General features: G+C 45.6%; 1 protein-coding gene and 1 long non-coding RNA gene across 2 annotated transcripts in view; one reads left to right on the top strand and one right to left on the bottom strand.

Annotated features, from left to right (window-relative positions):
* TMED10 (transmembrane p24 trafficking protein 10) overlaps window positions 1–13288 on the top strand; it is a 13626-nt gene extending 338 nt beyond the window's left edge. Inside the window, exons 2-5 of the mRNA XM_042814003.1 lie at window positions 3747–3867; window positions 8195–8268; window positions 12236–12362; window positions 12864–13288. Coding sequence (XP_042669937.1) covers window positions 3747–3867; window positions 8195–8268; window positions 12236–12362; window positions 12864–12985 — 444 coding nt within the window. The 3' untranslated portion in view covers window positions 12986–13288. The remainder of the gene's footprint in view (window positions 1–3746; window positions 3868–8194; window positions 8269–12235; window positions 12363–12863) is intronic.
* A 561-nt stretch (window positions 13289–13849) lies between these two features.
* On the bottom strand, window positions 13850–19213 carry LOC122157835. Its single transcript, XR_006168031.1, has 3 exons — window positions 19079–19213; window positions 18582–18726; window positions 13850–17880 (listed from the first exon to the last, which is right to left on the bottom strand). It is a non-coding gene; the product is annotated as an uncharacterized LOC122157835 (long non-coding RNA).
* Between the last annotated feature and the right edge of the window lie 25 nt (window positions 19214–19238).

Here is a 19238-nt window from a genome sequence, read left to right as displayed (position 1 = left end):
CCCGCCCCGCTGCGCCGGGCCGGGCCGGGCCGGGCCGGGCTGGGCCGCGCTGACGCACCGGAGCGGGGCGGCGGGGAGGCTGCGTCCGGACGGCGCCCCGTGCGTGGGGCCGCTCCCGGGGTGAGCGGGGCCCGGCCCGGCCCGCGGTGCGGGGCCGTGCGCTGCGCCGGGCCGACGCTGATTGGCACCGGGCGGGGGGAAGGACCGCGGTGACGTGGCTCTCGCGGAGCTGCCTCGTGCTGTGCGGCGTGGGCAGGGAGCAGTGGGGAGGGGGTCTGGAACGCCCCTTGTGCAGTCGTGCTGAGCTTAGCCGGGCGGCTCACGGGGCTTAGTGACGTACTCTCGCTTTCCGCCGCTGGCACGGCAGAAGGAGCTATCAGGGTACGGCCTAATGCACCTTTCTGCGGCGCAGGGGAAGGCTGAACAGCGTTGAGAATGTTCCTGTCGATGTGACGAGCAGCTATTAAAACACACCTCGAGTATTTCTGCCTACAACCTGCATTTCTTCAGATTTCCCAGCTAGTTATGTAAGGCCTGCTGCGCCGTCATCAGTTGTTAACAGCTCTCTGTGTGCCTTTCGTCTTTGTCAAAGCTCCCACAGCCTTCAGAAGTTACCACACAGCACTTGCTGATGGGGTGGGCTGTTCAGGGCCCAGAAGTGGCTGTGTTACACGGTGAGAGAAGAAGAGCTGCTGAAACCAGGCTGCCTCTCCAGCACTGCACTCAGATGCTTGGAGGCATTGTGAGGTTGGCTGCTGTGTTTGATTAAGGACAGAGCACGCTGCTCTGGAAGCCTTTTTCTTTTTTAATATATTTTTTTCTGCTATCTTACATCATTTGTAAGAGGAAATTTGTCTGTGTATAGACGGACATACAGCTTACATACATAATGCTTTACAGTCTTGCTCTAATGTTTGCCTGCTAAGGTGTATGTATTTCCACTTTAGTGCAATATGCCTGCCTCTCTTGTCAGGAACCCTCATTGCCTGTTGTACTGCTATAGCTGCATCTCCTCCAAACCTTGCCTTTTTTTATAGTGGTCTTAGCAGGTGGCAAGGCAGTAAATCCCATTCTGGAGTCGGGCTTTGCTGCTGAAGCAGTTATCCAAACAGGAGTGCTCACAGAAGGAGCTCTAAAATCAATTTGATGTAAAATAAATAAATGTCCTGTAGTATTCCAAAAAGCTACAAAAGAGAAATGAGTCCATGCTATTCCTTCTCCCCTTCTTATGGCTCAGGTATGTGATGGCTCCCAGCCGCTGGACCTGCTGGAAGTGCTGCAGCCCCTGGGCTAGGTGCATCCTGCTTTTTCTTTGGGTCTTTTTTTCTGTGGGAAGGTTAGTTGTGGGCATCGTACCTGCAGGTGGTCTTGCTCCCCCCATAATAGACAGCTGGCTGCAATCCCTGGATTGGCCATGGAGCGTAGGCGGCTGGTAGTTAATTTTGGCTGTGTTCGGTATGGTTCCTGTTCATGGGCTGAGCTTTGTGTTTGTGATGCTCCAACACTAACAGTGGCACCCTCTGTTTGGGAGGAATCTGCGCAATCTGCCAGCTGGCTCCAGGAGGGAGGCCCATGGGTGGCTGACGTCTTGCTCAGGCCCGGTCACGTGCGTCAGTGCCATTGTTGGGACTGGTGGCTTGGGGAATTGCTGGGCTGTTTGTCAAGGGCGAACAATGCCATGTCTGTGGAGGGTTGTGTTACTGTAAATAACGTTTGAATATCATGAACAATCCTTTTCAGGACAGCCTCTCCCCCTCAAGTGTTCTGGCTGGGCTATTAGCAGCTTCTCCCACCCCCGCGGGCCCAGATGAATGGACATTTGGCTGATTTGGGTAACAGCATTCAATTTGATGGAAGCAGATAGCAGAGCTTTGGCTGTCTGAAATCCTTTTTATGAGCAGGGTGCTGCTAGACCTATAAAGGACAGAAACTGATTAAGCTGCACGATATCCTCTAGCTAAAGATTAGCTCTGGTCTATGGAAAGCCCCAAGGGAGCAACATAATGGGGTCTTCTGAAAGCTTTCTTTACTGTGTCCTTGTCGCCATTCTTGGGACTGAGAACCCACTGTGCAGACGATACGATATCAGCCCAGATACACCATCAGTATCTTGGTTAATCAGGACTACACTGCTGAACGGTGTGCAGTGACCAGCATCTAAGCTCTTTTGCCACGACCAAATGCAGGCAGTCCTGCACTGCAGAAGAACCTGCTCGCTTGAGCTAAATGCTTCCAGTAGTTTGGTGGCTTCCAAGCAGGATACAGTCTGTGACCGGCTGCAGGGAGAACAGCAGCACAGCTGCCTGTGCCTGCCTGTGTTGGGCGGATGTGTATCTGCATGCTGCTTCAGTACGGGTAGAGCTCTGGAAAGGAACTGCAGTGCTACACCGCAGCAGTGCTCTGTGTTGTTCTCAGATGCTGACAAATACCACATGGTGCAGGGGAAGCCACAACAAAACCTGTAACAGGCAATTATGAAGTACTCTATGTAAAGGAAGTTTTTTCCTACTGTCTTACACCTGAAGGCTTGAGGGTTTATTATTTCTTTTGTCTAGTGTAGCAGCTCTCGTTATCAGAAGGTTCCGAATCTTAGTAGGAGGTAGGCCTTAGTGGTGTCCTCTGGGGAGTTAATTGGATGCTCGGGTAGGAAAACTGGAGTGTTTCCCAAAAATTGTGTTAGGTATGTAGCTTTTCTGTATGTTTTGTTTTATTTCTCATGGGGAAACAAGTTGTTAGATTGCACAGATGTTTTTCTGTTTAAGGTGGAGGGAAAGAAAATGGCCAACCTATCCTCCTTGTACACAGAATACTTTGTGTACCTCTGTATTCTGTGCTTTTGAAATTAGTTCCAAGCTTTTCAAACGTATCTGTTGAGGGAAACTGGGATACATTCCAGTGGAAAGCATGCTGTTGATTTTCACACGGTTTTGTAATACCTTCTTTTTTTTTTTTTTTTCACCCAACTTGTTGGTCAATGTATTTCATCTGATTGGACCTCCTCATTGGGCACAGTAATTCTCAAGCCTGTGCCACGTAATGTGTGTCTTTTTTTTTTACTCTTGGTTGAAGCATTTTTATAGACGCGCTGTTTTTACCTATTCTTAGTAGTTTCATAGATGTGGTGCAAAGCAGTCATTATTCTGTCTGTGCAGTCTGAATTGTCCTCTGAACTGACTGTTGTGGATGTTGGCACTCAGACCTTGCGTAACTCAGGGCTGCACTGATCATTCATTTCTGGAGAAATAGATGTGCCTTTCTCCATCTCATCCTGTGGGAAATTAGTCTTTTTTTGTACCATAAGACTTCTCTGTATTTGTTACTACGGGAATTTATAAATTTTATTTGCAGAAAGAAGGCAGTAGTTGACACTTCATACATCTAGAGTTCCTAAATGTAGTCTGTATTCAGCTGTCATAAGAGGAAAAGAAATTAGTGTGGCTTTCAGTTTTGGGTTGGTTTTCTTTTTCTGTTCTGTTTTCTTTTACTTTTTGTCTGTTTTGTATATTTGTTTTAATGTGAGAGTCAGTGATTACTTGAGAGGCACTCTGACTTTGTCAGCTCAGTGAGGATGAGTAGGAGAGAGTTTGATGTAGTTGCCAGGGAGGAGGAAAACTGTAAAAAGAAAAGTATCTGATCCAATAGGGAGGCTAGGAGATGTCTTTTACTTCTTACGCTGCCAAAACTCTGTAGTGTGAGCCTATGGCAGTGAAAAACTGCATTCCTTACTCTTATTATCTCTTTTACAGATAACTGACTCAGCGGGGCACATCCTGTATGCTAAAGAGGATGCCACTAAGGGCAAGTTTGCCTTTACCACTGAAGACTATGACATGTTTGAGGCCTGCTTTGAGAGCAAGCTTCCTGTGGGTAAGTGAAAGAACCACTGGCTGCCTTCACCTTCTAATGAAGTTGGTGTAGATGTGGATGTTTGGGTTAGTGGAATGTGTAAAGTTATCCTGAGCATAGTCTGCAGAACATTTTCTTTTAAAGCTGTGTTTCAGGAGTTTGTGTGTATTCTCCATGGTGCAGAATATCTGCTGTCTGTGTTGCATTTGGAAGTTAAGTATTCCTCTGTGGCTGTTGTGTAGAGTGCTCAGGTTTCTTCTGTAACAGGAAAAAGAAAGGGGAATTGTGTTCCTCCTACACAGGTTACTGCAATTGCTATGAATGGTGGTTGCAAGGAGCAAAACACACCTCTCTTGTTCTTTTCATGGTTCCTGCCATCCTGCAGTCAAGCAAGGACAAAGCAGAATACCCTGATCTCCAGGACATAGTTTTTCTGTCATGTTGACCCACTCCTCTCCTTTGGTGGAATGTAATCTCAATAGAATGTGCACTTTGCAGCAATCCTGTTAGGCTAGCAGCTGTTTTCTGGAGTTCCTGTGTGTGTATCAAAGAGCATGGCCTTCATTTGCACCCATAGCTGCTGAGCGGTCAGTAAAGGGAAGAGGAAATGAGCAGGACGTCAGTATTGCCTTTGTGCTGCAGGGATGGTTGCCTAACGAGCACTGAGGCTCGTTTCCTTTGAGCGTGACGCATGTGCTGCTTTGAGTGGCTGGGCTCAGCTTCAGGACAGATGTGCTGAAAGCAGCTGACATAGGCTCCAGTCTGGTTTGCTTTGAGTATGTGCAAGTTTGTAGGTGCTTGCGTCTTTTCACCATCGCTGTTGGAGTTCTGCTCCCTGGAGCCACTTCTCCCATGTCTTATCTTAGAAGATCTCAAAGTTCTTTACAGAGCAGTCACTAGCAGCATTCCTCGTATCTCTTCAAATGCAGCATCTGTTTTGCTCTTCTGCTCCATCTATAACATGCAAATAGTTTGCAAGCTGAAGAGAACTTGTCAGATAAAGACAGGTATCTTTTATTAAGAGACATCTGGCTTGTAGCACCTCTTCTATCGTGTTTTTCAGATGAAATGGTGACTCTAAGTGCTCAGGGTTTTGCTTTTATTTCACTGCAAAGGTAGGGCTTCTCAGTGTTCCTTAACACATCAAGACATGCAGGTGCTAGTGACTCATATGGGAGAGTCACTCCTGCTATGTACTGTCCAACACCTGGGTGTTTGGGAGGTCTCCAGACAGTCCAATAAATCCTTTCTAGCTTCTGTGTGGTCACACAATAATGAAGTGGGAAAGGTTTCTTTCTTTAGCTGTGTCTAGACTTTCAGTGCTTGTGACCAGGGGTTTCTTGCCTAGACTGAGCTTCTTAACAGCTCTTTTGATTCTATCAAAGGTTTGTTCCTTGGCTGCCCTGTCTTGTTGAAAGCTTATATTAAAGCTTTTGGTACCAATGAGGAAAAATATTTCTAAGTCCAGCTTTACTTGGTGACCAGTGGGGGATCAAAGTGCCAAAATCTAGAGCTGTTCAATTCAGCAGCTGGATCCTCTTCTGAAGGTTTTCTCTTTAGGTCCCTTTGAGCTACCAGTTTCTTTTTTTTTGGGGGGGCATAATCCTTGCTAATGATACATACTGCATGATGGAGATCTTCTGATTTCCATACCTGTGTTGGGTATCACAAAAATGTTGAAGTAAGTGTGGTGGCACCGTGAGGCCTGATCATCTGCAGGACTTGATTAGGTCGATTAGGAAGAAGTAGCCATGTAGCAAGAGGTGCCTCGTTCCTCTATAATGCAGGCAGGGGAATGAGAAAACTGACTGAGATCTTTTTTCTCCCCGTGTTTCTCTTCAAAAAGTTTTGTTTTTTCATGGTTTCTTCAAGTAGGCAATCAGGACTTTTAGTGCTCCAGCTAAGGAGGATGTTGGTGGAGTGCTGGCAGAGGAGAACTGTTGGTAGAGGAAGCCTGGAGCCGTTGGGCCCTGAAGGATCTAAGCAACTGGGATTTCTCAATCCTTAACCACAGAAATAAGGAAGAAGAAGTGAGAAGGAGATGCTGTGTAGAAGGTACATGTTATGAGAGTGCAGGAGGTCTTAGGGTGCTTCTTGAATCCAAACTTACCCTCTTCTAGTTTAAAGCTGTTACTCTTTGTCCTACCACTACACCCCAGGATAAAGAGGCCTGCTCCATCTTTAATTCTCTGCTCATTCTGTAATCTTCAGTTTCCCAATCTTGTGTTTAATGACTTATTTATTCTGCCATTTCTCTGCGAAACATTTTTGACATCCAGTTCGACTATCTTGTTTATCCTTTGACTTGGCAAATTAGGAACTTCCTTTGTCTGCCAGGAAACAGCTCTGTGCTCGTTTGAGATGGCCTCTTGAACACTTACAAGTGGGAGATGTGGTATCAGCTGGATAGTTTAGTTCAAGACCTCTGGTAGTTACTATTTGTTTTTCCTTTGCTGCTGATCTGCTCTGCTCTGGTGAGCACCAGCTGCAGGAGGAGCAGGGAGTTACTGAGGATCTGACAGGCTTAAGGGAAGCTCAGAACACTTCTAGAAGTGCAGCTTCGGTTTTTCCAGGACAATCCCCAACAATGTTAACCTCATGCAGAACGTCTGCTTTCCGCCCCTTTGCACCCAGAAGCTCTCATTTTTAATGCTTTCTTTCTGCCTCCTGGCATCTCTCCCTTCCAGCCTGACAACTGAATCCTTCCAGTTCTGTTTTCGTGTTTGCTGGCCTTTTCATCTTTTCCTGTTCCTTCCTGGAAGCTCCAGCTGTCCCCCCGAGTTGCTGTAATTTAAACATAGAAAAAACCTCTCACCGAAACTGTGTTTTGCATTTCTTTTCTGCAGCTACTGTTGGCCACCCTGTCCACCAGTCTCCAGGCATGCTGATATAAGGTGTAGGTGCTCAAAGCTTGTTGGCTGGAGAAAGGAGCACTGGGTGGTTGTAGTCGACGTGTCTGTTAAAGAGCAGTGCTGGGTTTTAAGTTTATTCTTGCGGTATCTGACCTTGTATAAGAAAACCAAGGAGTTCCATCCTAATCCTAGTTTATCCATTAGACTCCTCAAACAGCTGAGTTTGAGGAAACCTAGGAACTTGGGAAACCTAGGAAATCTAATAGTTTGTAGTTGATATGGGCCGTGTTGCTAGGAGATTATTCCATGTGCTGGTAGCAGTAGAACATGGAGGTGATTCCACTCTGTTGTTGGAAGAGCTGTTTAGTGAGTAGAGAAAAAACTTAGAGGTGCCCTATTGAAGGTCTGGAATACATTCCTAGCTCTGACTGGAGTGACCTTGTGTAACCTCTACTTTGAATTTGTTTGTGAACCGAGAGATTGTCCACCTGGCAGTCACCTCAGGCAGTGTGAGTATTGGACATGCTCCTGGATAAAGGCTCTGAAGTTTGTAGTGTGAATGAATTCAAACGTTGTGCTGTTCTGGCAGCTAGCTGAGGACATCCATATACCTCAGAGTGCTGGGATTTAGGAATGTGTTATGTACAGACATTTCCTTGGTGGGTGGTATAGTGGAATATGATACTCAGGTCAGCTGATGTGCTACATTCTTTAGAGTATCTTGAATACATAGCCTTTTTTTTTTTTTTCTTTCTTGTGAGTATTCCCAGATATGATAGTTTGTAGCCATTGAAAACAAACAAAAAAGCTATTAGATATAGGCTTCCACAGCCCTAAAAGTTAACAAGTTAACCTGTTGTGCTGTTGACTGCAACCTTTGTTAGTCTCCTGGCATCTTGAGATTTGCATTAGCAGTGTGGATCTTAAGACATCTGGTCAGTTCATTCCCTGAATTCCCTGAACAAAGACGTTTTGGAAGAGATGCTGCCCTAATTTCTGCGATGCTGTAGCATGAGGAGGTCAGCAGTCCTCATATGCCACGTTCCTCAATTATGGAAGCTTTCTTCCTTCCGGTCTAAATGTAAAATCATTTACAACCCCAGTAACCTTGATAAGTTATTGGTACACTTCCTGCAAGGAAGAACGTGGGCTTCCCAGTTGAATATCAGTCCCCCAGTGACTTGCCTTCAGCCAGGCCGTCTCATAGCAGCTGGTATTGCTCTTCTAATCCTTTGCAGTTTTTACAGCGACTTGCATCCTACGCATACTTAGCACTTTTGGTTACAGCTTGTTCCCATTATGTTTGGGAGGCTCTCCTTCAGCCAGGATTTATTCTGAAGTCTCTGTATTTTTAGGTTGGACTGTGCTGCCTCCGCAGTTAGCTGCAGACATGGAGGGGCGGGATGTTGTGAGTCCTTTCTCAGCACTGGGGAGAGCTGGTGATTTCCTGGCAGGCTGACTGTTTCACACAATGAATCCTTTCATTATGCTTCCAGGAACAGGGAGGATGCCGGACCAGCTCGTGATTCTGGATATGAAGCATGGAGTTGAAGCAAAGAACTACGAGGAGGTATGTCCCCTGGCTGCCTGCTCTTCAAACTCCCCTTTCCCAGCACTCACGTGGTGCTATTTGTAGATCTGGGGCTCATGATGGGAAGCTGTTTTCCCAGCGGTGATGAAAGCTTGTCTGCAACCTACTATTCTAGTGAAGCTTTGTATGCGAGAGGGGGGAAAAAAAAAAAAGACAAACATCAGCTAAAATTCATTCGGTGCTCCGTAAACCAGAGCCTAATGTGTGAATATTTTTGCCAGGACAGTGTGACCCAGCTTCTGGGCATAGGTATTAGAAGCAATGAGATACTGAGACGTGCAGTGTCCCCTGCCCCAGCCTTGGAGAGCATTTTAGGTTAATATCAGATCCTCTTAAAGGTCAGGTTGCTTTGTTACTGTCGTTACCTTCCTTGCTGTAGGATGTACTGGTGTGACAGCCCTGAAGTGGTACTCGTGCATTTGTAAGAACTGGCAGTGCATCAGTGTGAAGGTATTTGGCAGAGCAGTAGTTGGTGTGAGATGGGTGTTTGGTTTGAAGGTGTGACATTGGGAACAGGCATAAAAACTTAAATGTTTACATCTTAGCAGAACATAGCTTTCTTAGACTCAGGAGCAGCTGTGCAGAATAGCAATTGCTTTGTGGCTGGGACAGTCTCTGGCTGGTTTGGATGCTGAGTTTTGATGACTGCTGCTATGTTTTTTGCTTGCTGGAATTTGGGGTCAGTAAGCTTCCAGAAGAGTCTGTGCCTGAGAAAATTAGAGTTGTTAGTGGAGAAAAGTTCCTGCAAATGTTTGCCATGCTCACTGCTTAAAACAGACTGGGAGATGTCTGAGAATAGAAAGCTGCTAGCAAAGGACACTGCATATAGGAACAATTAGAAAACTAATGAACTTCTCAGATGGTTGGGCAGGAGTTTTTATATCCTTTTGTGTTTTGGAGAAGCTGTTCATCCCTGGCTGGAGCCCATCCTACATGAAGAATAAAAACCGCTTGGGGTCAGGAAAGAGCAAAGCAATCGTTGTGCCAACTGCCTGGCTAAACCAGCTGTTGAAGTATTACAAGATGTTGAAGTCTTACAGGGTGACCCCTGAGAGTTTAACTGGGAAGATTCTGGCGACTGCACTTAGAGAATCTCTCTAAATCAACCCTGCAGCATATTCTTGAGTTCCATCAGGGTAGTGTGAGGTACCTCTTGAGGTACATTAGGGTAGTCCTCATTAAGGAGGAGGGGTGTACCTAGAAGCATTGTTTCAACAGAAAGGTCCTGTTTGGTACAACTTATTGGTTGTACTGATAAAACTTTGCGTAAAAGCAAGTATGAAGTATGCATTACTCTTGTTTCCAGTGTAATTATACCAAAGGTAAAGGTCCAGGGGCAAACATGGGAAAAGAAGAATTTAGACTTGCAGCCCCACTTGATTGCAGACATTGCTAGCAGGCATTCTTGATTTTTTTGAGGACCTTTGGGTGTTGCAAGGTCTCGGGGAGGACTGTTGCCCAGAGTTCTGTCCTGGGATTGCTGTCTTTTTTGGGCCTCTTGTTTGTGTCCTTTTTTTGATGTTTGTGTCCTTGCATCAGTGATCTGCCCTCCCTTTCAGTTCCCTTTGCTGAACTGCTAAGGAATTGATGAAGAGTGTTGATTGAAGGTCAGTGATGCTGACCTGCTTGTGCGTGGACATAGGCAGTGGGAGAAGGGATAGTGTCTCAGTCTGGCTTCATAAGCTTTCATAGCTGCAGATACTCTTGGGGCAAAGCAACTTGGTGATGTTAAGGCTAGGAAATCTTAATGACCTGCTGCATGGCATTGCCAGCACCTTAGTTCTCTGAGGTAGGGAAATGTGGTTTTCTCCATTCAGTATGTAGAAATGAGGGTAGGAAAAAGTGAAAGGTCTCTTCAGAGAACACCAGGAAGGCTTGGGGATTGAGGTTCCCTTGCAGGTCTGCAACTTGTTGATTCTTGCCCATGGTCTCTCTATGCTAGGGAGTTAGGCTTTGCATATTTAAGAGGCCTCACTGAGAAGCTCAGTGGCCTTGTTGCCTCAGTTGTTACGCTGGCCCAGATGTTCTTGTGCCTTCCAGGATGGTGTTTCACTGTTCCCCTGTGCCACGAGGCCTGGGGGGCTTCTTACAAACTCTTGGAGCAGCTGTGCACGTTGGCTGCACTAGAGACAAGAAAGTTTCTATCTGAGAGTACTGAAATTAGCTATCCAGTGTTTCTACCTATACGTATTAAGAGTAGCTGAAGGGAGTGCAGAATGGAGCAAGCAAGCCCAAGTTTCTCCCAGTGGACTTTTCTAGCCTTCTGTGAATATGAAAGAGCACCATCTGGGAGGATAATGGAGCTGGTCTGCTAGTGACTTTGTCAGCAGTGGTGCCTGGGGCCTTCCTTGTGCATGCTACAGCAGAGTGCAGGCCATAGGCATATTTCTGCTAGTGCTGATTCTTCAGCAAAGCTCTGCTAACAAGTATGAATCCAGGCCCCAGAGTTTCATCCGTACAGCCTCTTGACTTGAAGACAGGAGGATTAGAAAGATTTTAATCTACCATTTCCCACTACCTCCTCATACATGCACTCCAAATTGATTCTGCTGTGTTGGCAGAACTGTAATACAAAGCTCACCTCAGCATAAAAATACTCAGATGACTGCTTGAGGGCCTCCTGCGTCCCAAGTTCCGTGTGTCACGTGAAGACCCTTCAGTGAAGTGTTTGATTAGCTAGCAGTGTCCTGGTCGTGAGTGCCTCTTCAGGTCGGTTCTGAAACCTGGGACTGTTTCCAGCGGCAACGTTTTGGGATGCCCGCTCCCCGAGCGCCATCTATTGGCTGCCTGAGAGTGTCTGGACCACGGGGAGATGCCATCCTGGCCTCGTTCCTGAGTCACGGTGGTGAGACCAGTGCTTCAGAGCCAGTCTGACCCAAACATGCACCATTCATTTTCTGTCGCGTGTCTTTCTTGCACTGTGTGATGTTATGACATGGTGTCTGTCGTTCCTGGTGGGGGCATTCATAAGTAGTGACAAATTCTACACAAAAAACAGTGTTATCCAAAACATACATTGTAATAGTGGCAGGATCTGCAGTTAGCTTCCCTTTGTGCTGTGCTTGTGTCACCAACTTTACCTAAGGTTTAGTCCAGTGATGGCCTCGACTGGGACAAAATTGAGCTTATACATTCAACTTCAAACAGTTACTGTTGTGGACTGTGCTAATTGAATTTCCTGTTGATTTTTCTCTTAGATACAAGCCTGTAACTTGCAGTTTGCATGATCTGCACAAAAATGATGTCCCATAAAACCAGCTTTTATGAAGGGAAGCTTTTTAATTTTTTAAGCTGGCTTAAGGGGAACCCATCTCATACATATTCCAACAGCGTCATCTGGTGGAGTACATTGTGGCTGTGTGATCTCTGCTCAGAGTGGCTCTGCACTGCTGGCCTTGAGGTTAACAGTAAAACTACAAAAGCCCTGGGTGTCTGTGGATGTAATCAAACCACTGCTGTCAGGACTCAGGCTGCCCTGACTTTCTGGTACACATGACAACATTTAGCCCTGTGAGCATGTGAGTCTCAATGCTAATAAGCAGTGTGCATGTATAACTGTGCTGCACGTGTGTGCAAGTGACAGTCACTTGTATCTTGGTCTTCTGTTCACTAGAGGTTTAGCCATGTGGCAGGCTCTTCTGCCCACTCATCAAAAGCAAACTGAATAAACTAACTTCAGGCTGAATAAGGAAGAAATGTGCATGTGTGCGTACTGTGCTTCTCCGTTGAGTAGGAGGGGTAGACCTAAGTGTGCTTTAAGGAACAGGTGGGAGAAGTGATAGTGTTTTATGCAGTGGTAGTTTCTGGCTCGCAGAGCTGTTACCCTAAGGGGAAAGATGCCCCAGATCTGGAGTATGTGAGAAGGAGTGGTTCAAACTGGCAGTAAAAGCTCATGTGGGAGTTCTCATTTTTGGCTTAGTGACTGTCTGACTGTCTTGTTTTCTAGATTGCTAAAGTGGAGAAGTTGAAGCCTCTAGAAGTAGAACTGAGACGCCTGGAGGATCTTTCAGAGTCCATTGTAAATGACTTCGCCTATATGAAGAAACGCGAAGAGGAAATGAGGGACACAAATGGTAAGAGACAGCGTGTTCCTTTAGAGGGCTGGAGCTCTAAGACCCTCACTTCCACTGAATGTGTGACAAGGATAGCATTTGGAGACCAAGCAATTACCAGTGGTCTCTGCTTATTCTGTTTCTAGTACAGGAAAATGCTCTGATATTTCTCTTCTTCTGAAGCAGTCACCTAAGTCCTTTGTGGCCCACTTTAGAAAGCTTCTTTTTTTTTTTTTTTCCTTTTGTTTTCTGTTTTCTTTGTTCATAATGTGAACTATTCTGTACTATTTAGTGTTGCCCTTTAACCGTAATTTTACCTTGTCCCTCTGACTGTCTCTCTCATTGTTCCCTCTGCATTTATTCTCAAGTATTGCTGGTGCTTGTGTAACTGTGCCTTTATGTCATTCGATGTCTTGTCTGAAGTTTTTCAGAGGTGGAGAGGGAAAATCCTCGGAATGTTGCCCTCTTAAGGAGCATTTTATGATGTCAAACTCCCATGTGATGGTATTTTGTGTGTTTCAGAATCAACAAACACTCGGGTTCTGTACTTCAGCATTTTCTCCATGTGCTGTCTCATTGGACTGGCCACCTGGCAGGTATTCTACCTGCGTCGTTTCTTCAAGGCCAAGAAACTGATTGAGTAAAGGAACAAGTCCTCCTCCCCATCTTCACAGCCCCAGCTGGACACTGCTGGAACCCAGCCATGTCCTCCCAGAGCCATCTCACAGATGACACCCACTGACTGGAGCTATTCTGCAGGAACTTGAACCCTAATAGGGGAGGGGAGCATAAACATTGGAAGACTGGGGACTTCAGAAATCCTGTTGGATATTAAGGGTTGGGAAGCTTGTGGTGGGTTTGGGGATTCCCGGGTCAGCGATTAAATAAAAATGATTTTTCTATGACAGCTGCAGCCAACTCTTGCACTGCCTGTTCTCCTCTTATAATCTTGGCTTGATGATGTCTCCCATCTGTCTGTGACTGTAATGTTACTTTGAGGCACCTGATCCAGCATTAGGTGCTGTGCAGCTAGCACCAGGGCAGTGCTGGGGATTCCCCGTTCTGATCAGCTGAGATCTAAGCCTCGTGCGAATAAAGGTGAGTGCAAGATAATAGGTTCATCATTCCAGCAGGGGCTGAGGTTGGAGGAAGGTCCAAGGCTTGGTCCCTGTCGTGGACCTCGGTGTTTCTCCCTGTGGGAGCTGGAGTTTTTATGCTGATGGCTCAAGGCGCTTAAGCATATGATGATTCAGTGTGGAGGAAGGGAGAGCCTTGGAAGGAGGGTTTGGTAATATGTTTGAGCTTGGGAAGGAGAAGCCTGCTTTGCTTAAATTGGCTGTCCAGCCTTGGCCCCCTTATTTCATGTGCTCTTGTTGGATTTGCCTCTCTTGTTCCAAAATGATGCAGCAGTTTTTCTGAAAGCTGTGGTCATTGGTGACCTTTTGTGCAGAGAAGAGGCCTCAGTTAGATACAGTCACAGAGCAAATTGGAGCAGGTTATGCTAAGAAACTTGATTTTTAATTGAGCAGGAGACTTTTCTCATCTAACAGTGTAACATTTATTCAGCAGGCAGGTGGCTGAACCTCGTTTTCTGAGACATCAAAGCAAGGTGGGCTGCTGTCACTGTGCCTTGTGCGGCACAAAGGCCTGTACCCTACTTTGAGGTCTGAGGATGCAAGGGTTGCTTTGCAAGTTGGCAGAGGAGTTGTTGGAAGGACGTGAATGAACTTGAAAAGCAGTGCAGAGTAGGAACACGTTGATGCTACATCTGAGGGCTGTCTGATCTGTGCCCTCCACCAAACTGTTACTCTGTGCGGTACCGCAGTGAGAGCAAACAGCCATTCATTGTTTCTCAGCTGTCCAGATGCAGTTGTGTTGAATAAGCAAAGCTGAGGAAAAACAGACAGGTTAACTTCTTGGGCTCGCATGCTGCAGTTTTTAGGCAGTGATTAAAATTCTTAAGCCTTCTCTGCATTTCTTCAGAGCAAATGGTTTGGCAGCACAGCTTTCTGGTCTCAGGTGCCTCGACCCTTCTGACATGGGAAAAGGTTACTGCAGTCCTGGGCCCAGCCTACCACGTTTTAAAAAGAAAAAAAGAAAAAAAAAAAAAGCATTCATGATTTCTAATTGGAATCTGATCTATTACCAGGAGGGAAACGGTTGTCCAGGGCGAAGCTATGGGAAAGAAGGTGAAAAGAGGACATACAGTCATCTAAATAAGTTACTGCTTTGTCTCTTCTTTGCCATTGCTGAGATCCTGGAGTAGTTTGTTCTACTGGCAAGTGCTTATACTGCTTTTAATTTTTATTTTTTTTATAAAGCTATATTAAGGATCCAAGTCCACTCCCCTCCCTTTGCATCCATGCTATCCTTGTACACTTTTGAGAGCTGTTACAGTGCAGAACAGTGATGCCACAGGACTGAATTACAAGTCATTTGAAGGTAGCTTTAGGTCTTACAGTTTGAAGCCTGTAGATCTGTTAAGGATTTTTGATTTTTGTTTTTATACAAGTTGAAAAGACAGTCCACGCAAGGGGCTTTCCCTGTCTTATCTGTTATGACATCCTCTCCCCATCCTCATCAGAATACAAAAATACCTTTCTCTCAGAAATGGTGGTGAAGGCTTAAGTTCCCCAGGTGACTGTTATGGTATCATCACTGTAGTGCTGCACATTGATCCTCACTGTGCTGGTGTGGTTATGGGGAACAGATGTGGGGGGGCTTATACGGATTGACCTTGTAATGACTGGTTGGGGAATTTTTTTGATTTTTCTCTAATAAAATGTCTTTGGGGAAAAAAATCCAGTTGTCTTTGTGTCTTGTCCTTTGTGCATGTCCCTGCTGACTGCTGTTTCCTACAGGCTTCTGCAGGAAGCAGAAGGAACACAGACCCCTGGCATGCCTTCAGGTTTCTCCAGCAAAAGTTCATTTCTGAAGAATTTAAGAGCTTAAGACTGTGGTGGGGTGCCAGGTGCATGGGTTTCTCCTAGGAGTGGGATTGGCACAACAAATGTTGGTCATTCCAAAACGTGTTGCTAGTAGAAGTTACCTTTTGTTTCCTTTTTTTCCCCTCCATTCTTCCTTATCATCTTCCCTCTATGTGGAGAGGTCTAAACACTACCAACTTGTTTCACACGTGGCTGATAGTGAAATAGGGCTGGTACCATAGGACACAAGGTTCAGTTTTTCACTGTCGGTTCCCAGGTTTGTTAAGACAAATTACTGTCAGTTGTGAGCTTGAGAGGAAAATTTAAATAGGCAGGCAGGTGGGTCAGTCCTTGTGAGTGACAGATGCTTAGTGAAGGGAGCGATTAGGTATTTACTTGCTTCTGCTGTCAGATCACCTCTGCTGAGCCAATGATCCTTTTGTTGTGCAGTGACCAAGTGAGATGGCAGATGGCAGAACTTGAGGCCTTGCAAGTTCTACATAACTGGGTTGTAATGTCAGAATTTCTAGGGCGGAAATTCCCAGATCTTTGGATAAGGATTAACGTCTACAAGTTCTTGCTTGGATGAATACTTGAGTATGTGAAATTGTACAGCTGTTCCCATGCGGTAGGTTGGAGGTGGGTCTGTGCTGTGCTGTGGATGCACAGCAGTCTGCTCATTCCATTTTACTTCTGGGAAGTGGGTTAAAGTTGAGCTATTGCAGATACTTGAGTCCAAGCCCATCTTTCTGTGTGACAGATGCATCGCTAGTAAATCTATAATTGCCTGTGGCAAACTGCATCAGAGGTTTTCAGCCTCTTCCACCCACTTGTCAATGTGAGTAACAATTTAATTATCACACCACTTACACAGCGCGTGAGCATTCCTCAGTAAGGAATATAACGCCGTGTTCCCCTCCTGCTCTGTCAGCGTAGCTGCTGTGTGCGTGCTGTGGGAGGAGAACGTTTCACACTCTGCTGCTCATTTCTCACAACTTGGTCAGAGATACGAGAAACAACCCAAGTGTGCAACACCTGTGCTGCCTCCTGACTGGCAAGATCAGTGTGTTTAGCTGCGGAGCAGCTGCTGAGGGGCTTCTGACTCAAACTGGTTTGCCAACTGGTTGGCAAGGTCGATAGGGGATTCCTGCCCGGGTGTTTCATAAGGTCCTGCTGCAGAGATCCGGAGAAAGCAGTGAGGCGTCTCTTACCCGCTGCAGTTTTATGACATGAATTTGTCTCGGCGCTTCAGCTGCGCCCTCTGCTGTGCTTATCTTGCTGCAATCTGTCAGAGCTCTGCCGGCATTGAACAAAGTCTCTTTGTTTGACTTGCTTAAGTCAAACAAAGTTTGGTGGGAAGGAAGGGAGCACAGATCTGAACTGGGTACGTTTCTTAGAGTTGAAAAAAGCTGGGCATGTGAAGTCCATTGCAGTTCAGTTCTGTCTGCTTCCTTTACCCCACCTGAAGCATTTCTATCAGGCCCATTTGCTTGTTCTTTTTTTGTTTCTACCCCCAACAACCACCAGTGCTGGTGCGGTGCCTCTGGGAGGCCTGCCTTCCTTGGAGATTTAGAAAAAAAATACACGTTGACATTTCTGGGACCTTTCTGTAAGCCTGGGAACTGTTGAGCCCAAGCTTTTGCCTCAACACAGAAACTCTTTGCATTTGTTCAGCGTTAGCTTTGCAAACTGTTTTGCTTTGAGCTGGAAGTTGTTTGCAGTAGAAGCCCTGTCTCAGCTGCAGCTGAAGTGACAAACTGTCTGCAAAACGTTGGCCGTTGATAACTCCTTATGTTGCAAGTGGTTTGACTTGTTTTATTTCAATTTTTACAGTGAAACATTGAATAACTTCCTCAAAAAAGGCCGGGATAGAACTACTCTTGCATAGCTCAGTTCTCACTTCTGTGGTTTGCTCTCATTTATTTCCTTTCATAAGTGATACGCCTGAGGTAGTTTTCCCTGAGCTTAAAAACCAACTACATGATGTGATCCTTCCCTAAGCTGTACCAGGAGGTCCAGTTACCTTCAAGCACACGATCTGTTCTCCTGGTTCTCTGGGGCACGCTATCCCCATAGCTGCCACACAGGTGAGGCACGCAGAGGAGAGGGCACTTTTGAGTTTCCTGCTACGCTGCACTGCAACTTCAGTTTGGTTTGCTGCAGAGCTTTACCTCTACAGCACATACTAATTGCTCATTCTGCTATATGTGTATTTAACCGGGGTCTCATTGTGTTGGTGTCTTAATTGTAATTAACCACATGGATGACTTTTCATTTCTTCCTTCTCAGTGTGGACTGCACTTTCCCTATGTTAGTCATGTAAACAGTGTACTGTCTTGACGGCTGAAACCCCTCAATGACATCCTTGATCTAAGGCTCACGTTCACTATGGTTTACTTTAAATAGCACTGTACCTGAGTCCAAATTGATCTTTGTACCATGTTTAGCAAGAGACAAATGGCATGTTACCTCTAGACCATGTGGTTTCTTTCAGATAGCGTTTAGTAAAATAAATAAATAGATAAATAGTTAAATTGGGGTGCCTACTTTTCATCCATATGCCAGTGAATCTCTGTGGGCAGCATCTGTTCATATTTTCAGTTGGAAGTGACCTGCAAGGGACCCATCATTGAGCCTGACTCCCAGCTCCACACAGTACCACCCAAAAATCAGACCATCTCTGTTGCATGCTTTACATGCATCTTGGTGTGTGTCTTACTGCACAGCTCTTTAAAGCATAGGAAAGTCAGAAGTATGTGTGCAGTGGCTGTACCTGTGGAAGGTACTGCTGTGGTATTTTATGGCAGCTATGTCATGGTTGCAGGTAATGGACAAGATAACTGTACTTTTCAAATATGGAAAAAGAATGTTAATTTTTTCAATCAGTATTCTGGTGTTAAACAGCTGTTCAAGGCTCTTTAATCTCAATTCCATGAGCCTTTGGAGCATTAGTTTTTATTTATTATTATAATTATTTTTTGGTCCATACTGCATTTGGAAAGGTACTCTCTTTGCAGTGGAAGGATGGAATCCTACTTAGCAGAACGTATCTGAGCTTTTTCATGTGTAAGTTCTTTTTTTCCCCCTGAAATTGTAGTACCATTTTTACTACTTCTAAGGACAAAGTATTGGTATGGCAAAGGTAAACTTTAGTGGACAAATGATTCATTCTTAAAATAAAAGTTTGTAATGGAAATGCAGAATGGCTTTGTAAGGTGCACCCCCTTTTGATTCACACTGAGCAATAACAGCCTTTCCCAAGGTGTGAGATGGAAGCCAACCTGCTCTGTTGTGCCTGGTTTTAGGGACTTACACCTCAGCTCCTGAAATCCTCTGTGACTGCGGGGTCAGGTACCCAGAAGTGATTTTTTTTCTCATCATGAAACAGCCTTCTGATCTGTAGCGGTGGCTGTAGAGCTTTGAAAACAAAACACCGGCATCACGGCAACGTGGGTTACCTATGAAGAAAATGGATCGTTTACTTAAGGTGAAGGTTGCCAATACCTTCTTCTAACAGAGCAGTTATTGCACTTCTGTCTTTATAATGCTATCTACTAAGTTTTCAGTTTTTCATCTCAGATAGAGAAAAACGCCACAGATCAGGAGTGGCACAGTAAAGGATGGGTGTTATTTGCAGTGAGAAGTGCGAGTTCATCACAGCTGCCCTCATCTTTGGGGCAGCTGTCTAAGCTCGGCACACAACTGCAGTTTATCATCAAGTTCTCCCAGGAAAAAATATTTTTTCTAAAACCTGCACTAGTGTGTATTATAGTAAGGAAAAAGCAAAGCTGGTTCGCGTCTGATAATGACCTTTTTTTGGACACGAATCGGGTACTTCAGAGAACGTTTATCAACCTTTCCGATAAAGCAGTCCTCAAGGCTCGGCTTCGAAGGAGACAGACCGACCGCTCCACCCAGGAGCTGCTCGACGGGCCCGGAGCCTCGCAGCCGCTCCCCGCGTGGAGCGGGC

The sequence above is a fragment of the Centrocercus urophasianus genome, unplaced genomic scaffold, assembly GCF_019232065.1.
Source record: "Centrocercus urophasianus isolate 14NV4802_14NV808 unplaced genomic scaffold, USGS_Curo_1.0 seq_14, whole genome shotgun sequence".
NCBI classification, from domain to species: Eukaryota; Metazoa; Chordata; class Aves; order Galliformes; family Phasianidae; genus Centrocercus; species Centrocercus urophasianus.
Note: the sequence above shows the minus strand (reverse complement) of the source record. Positions and strands in the feature narration are given on the sequence as shown.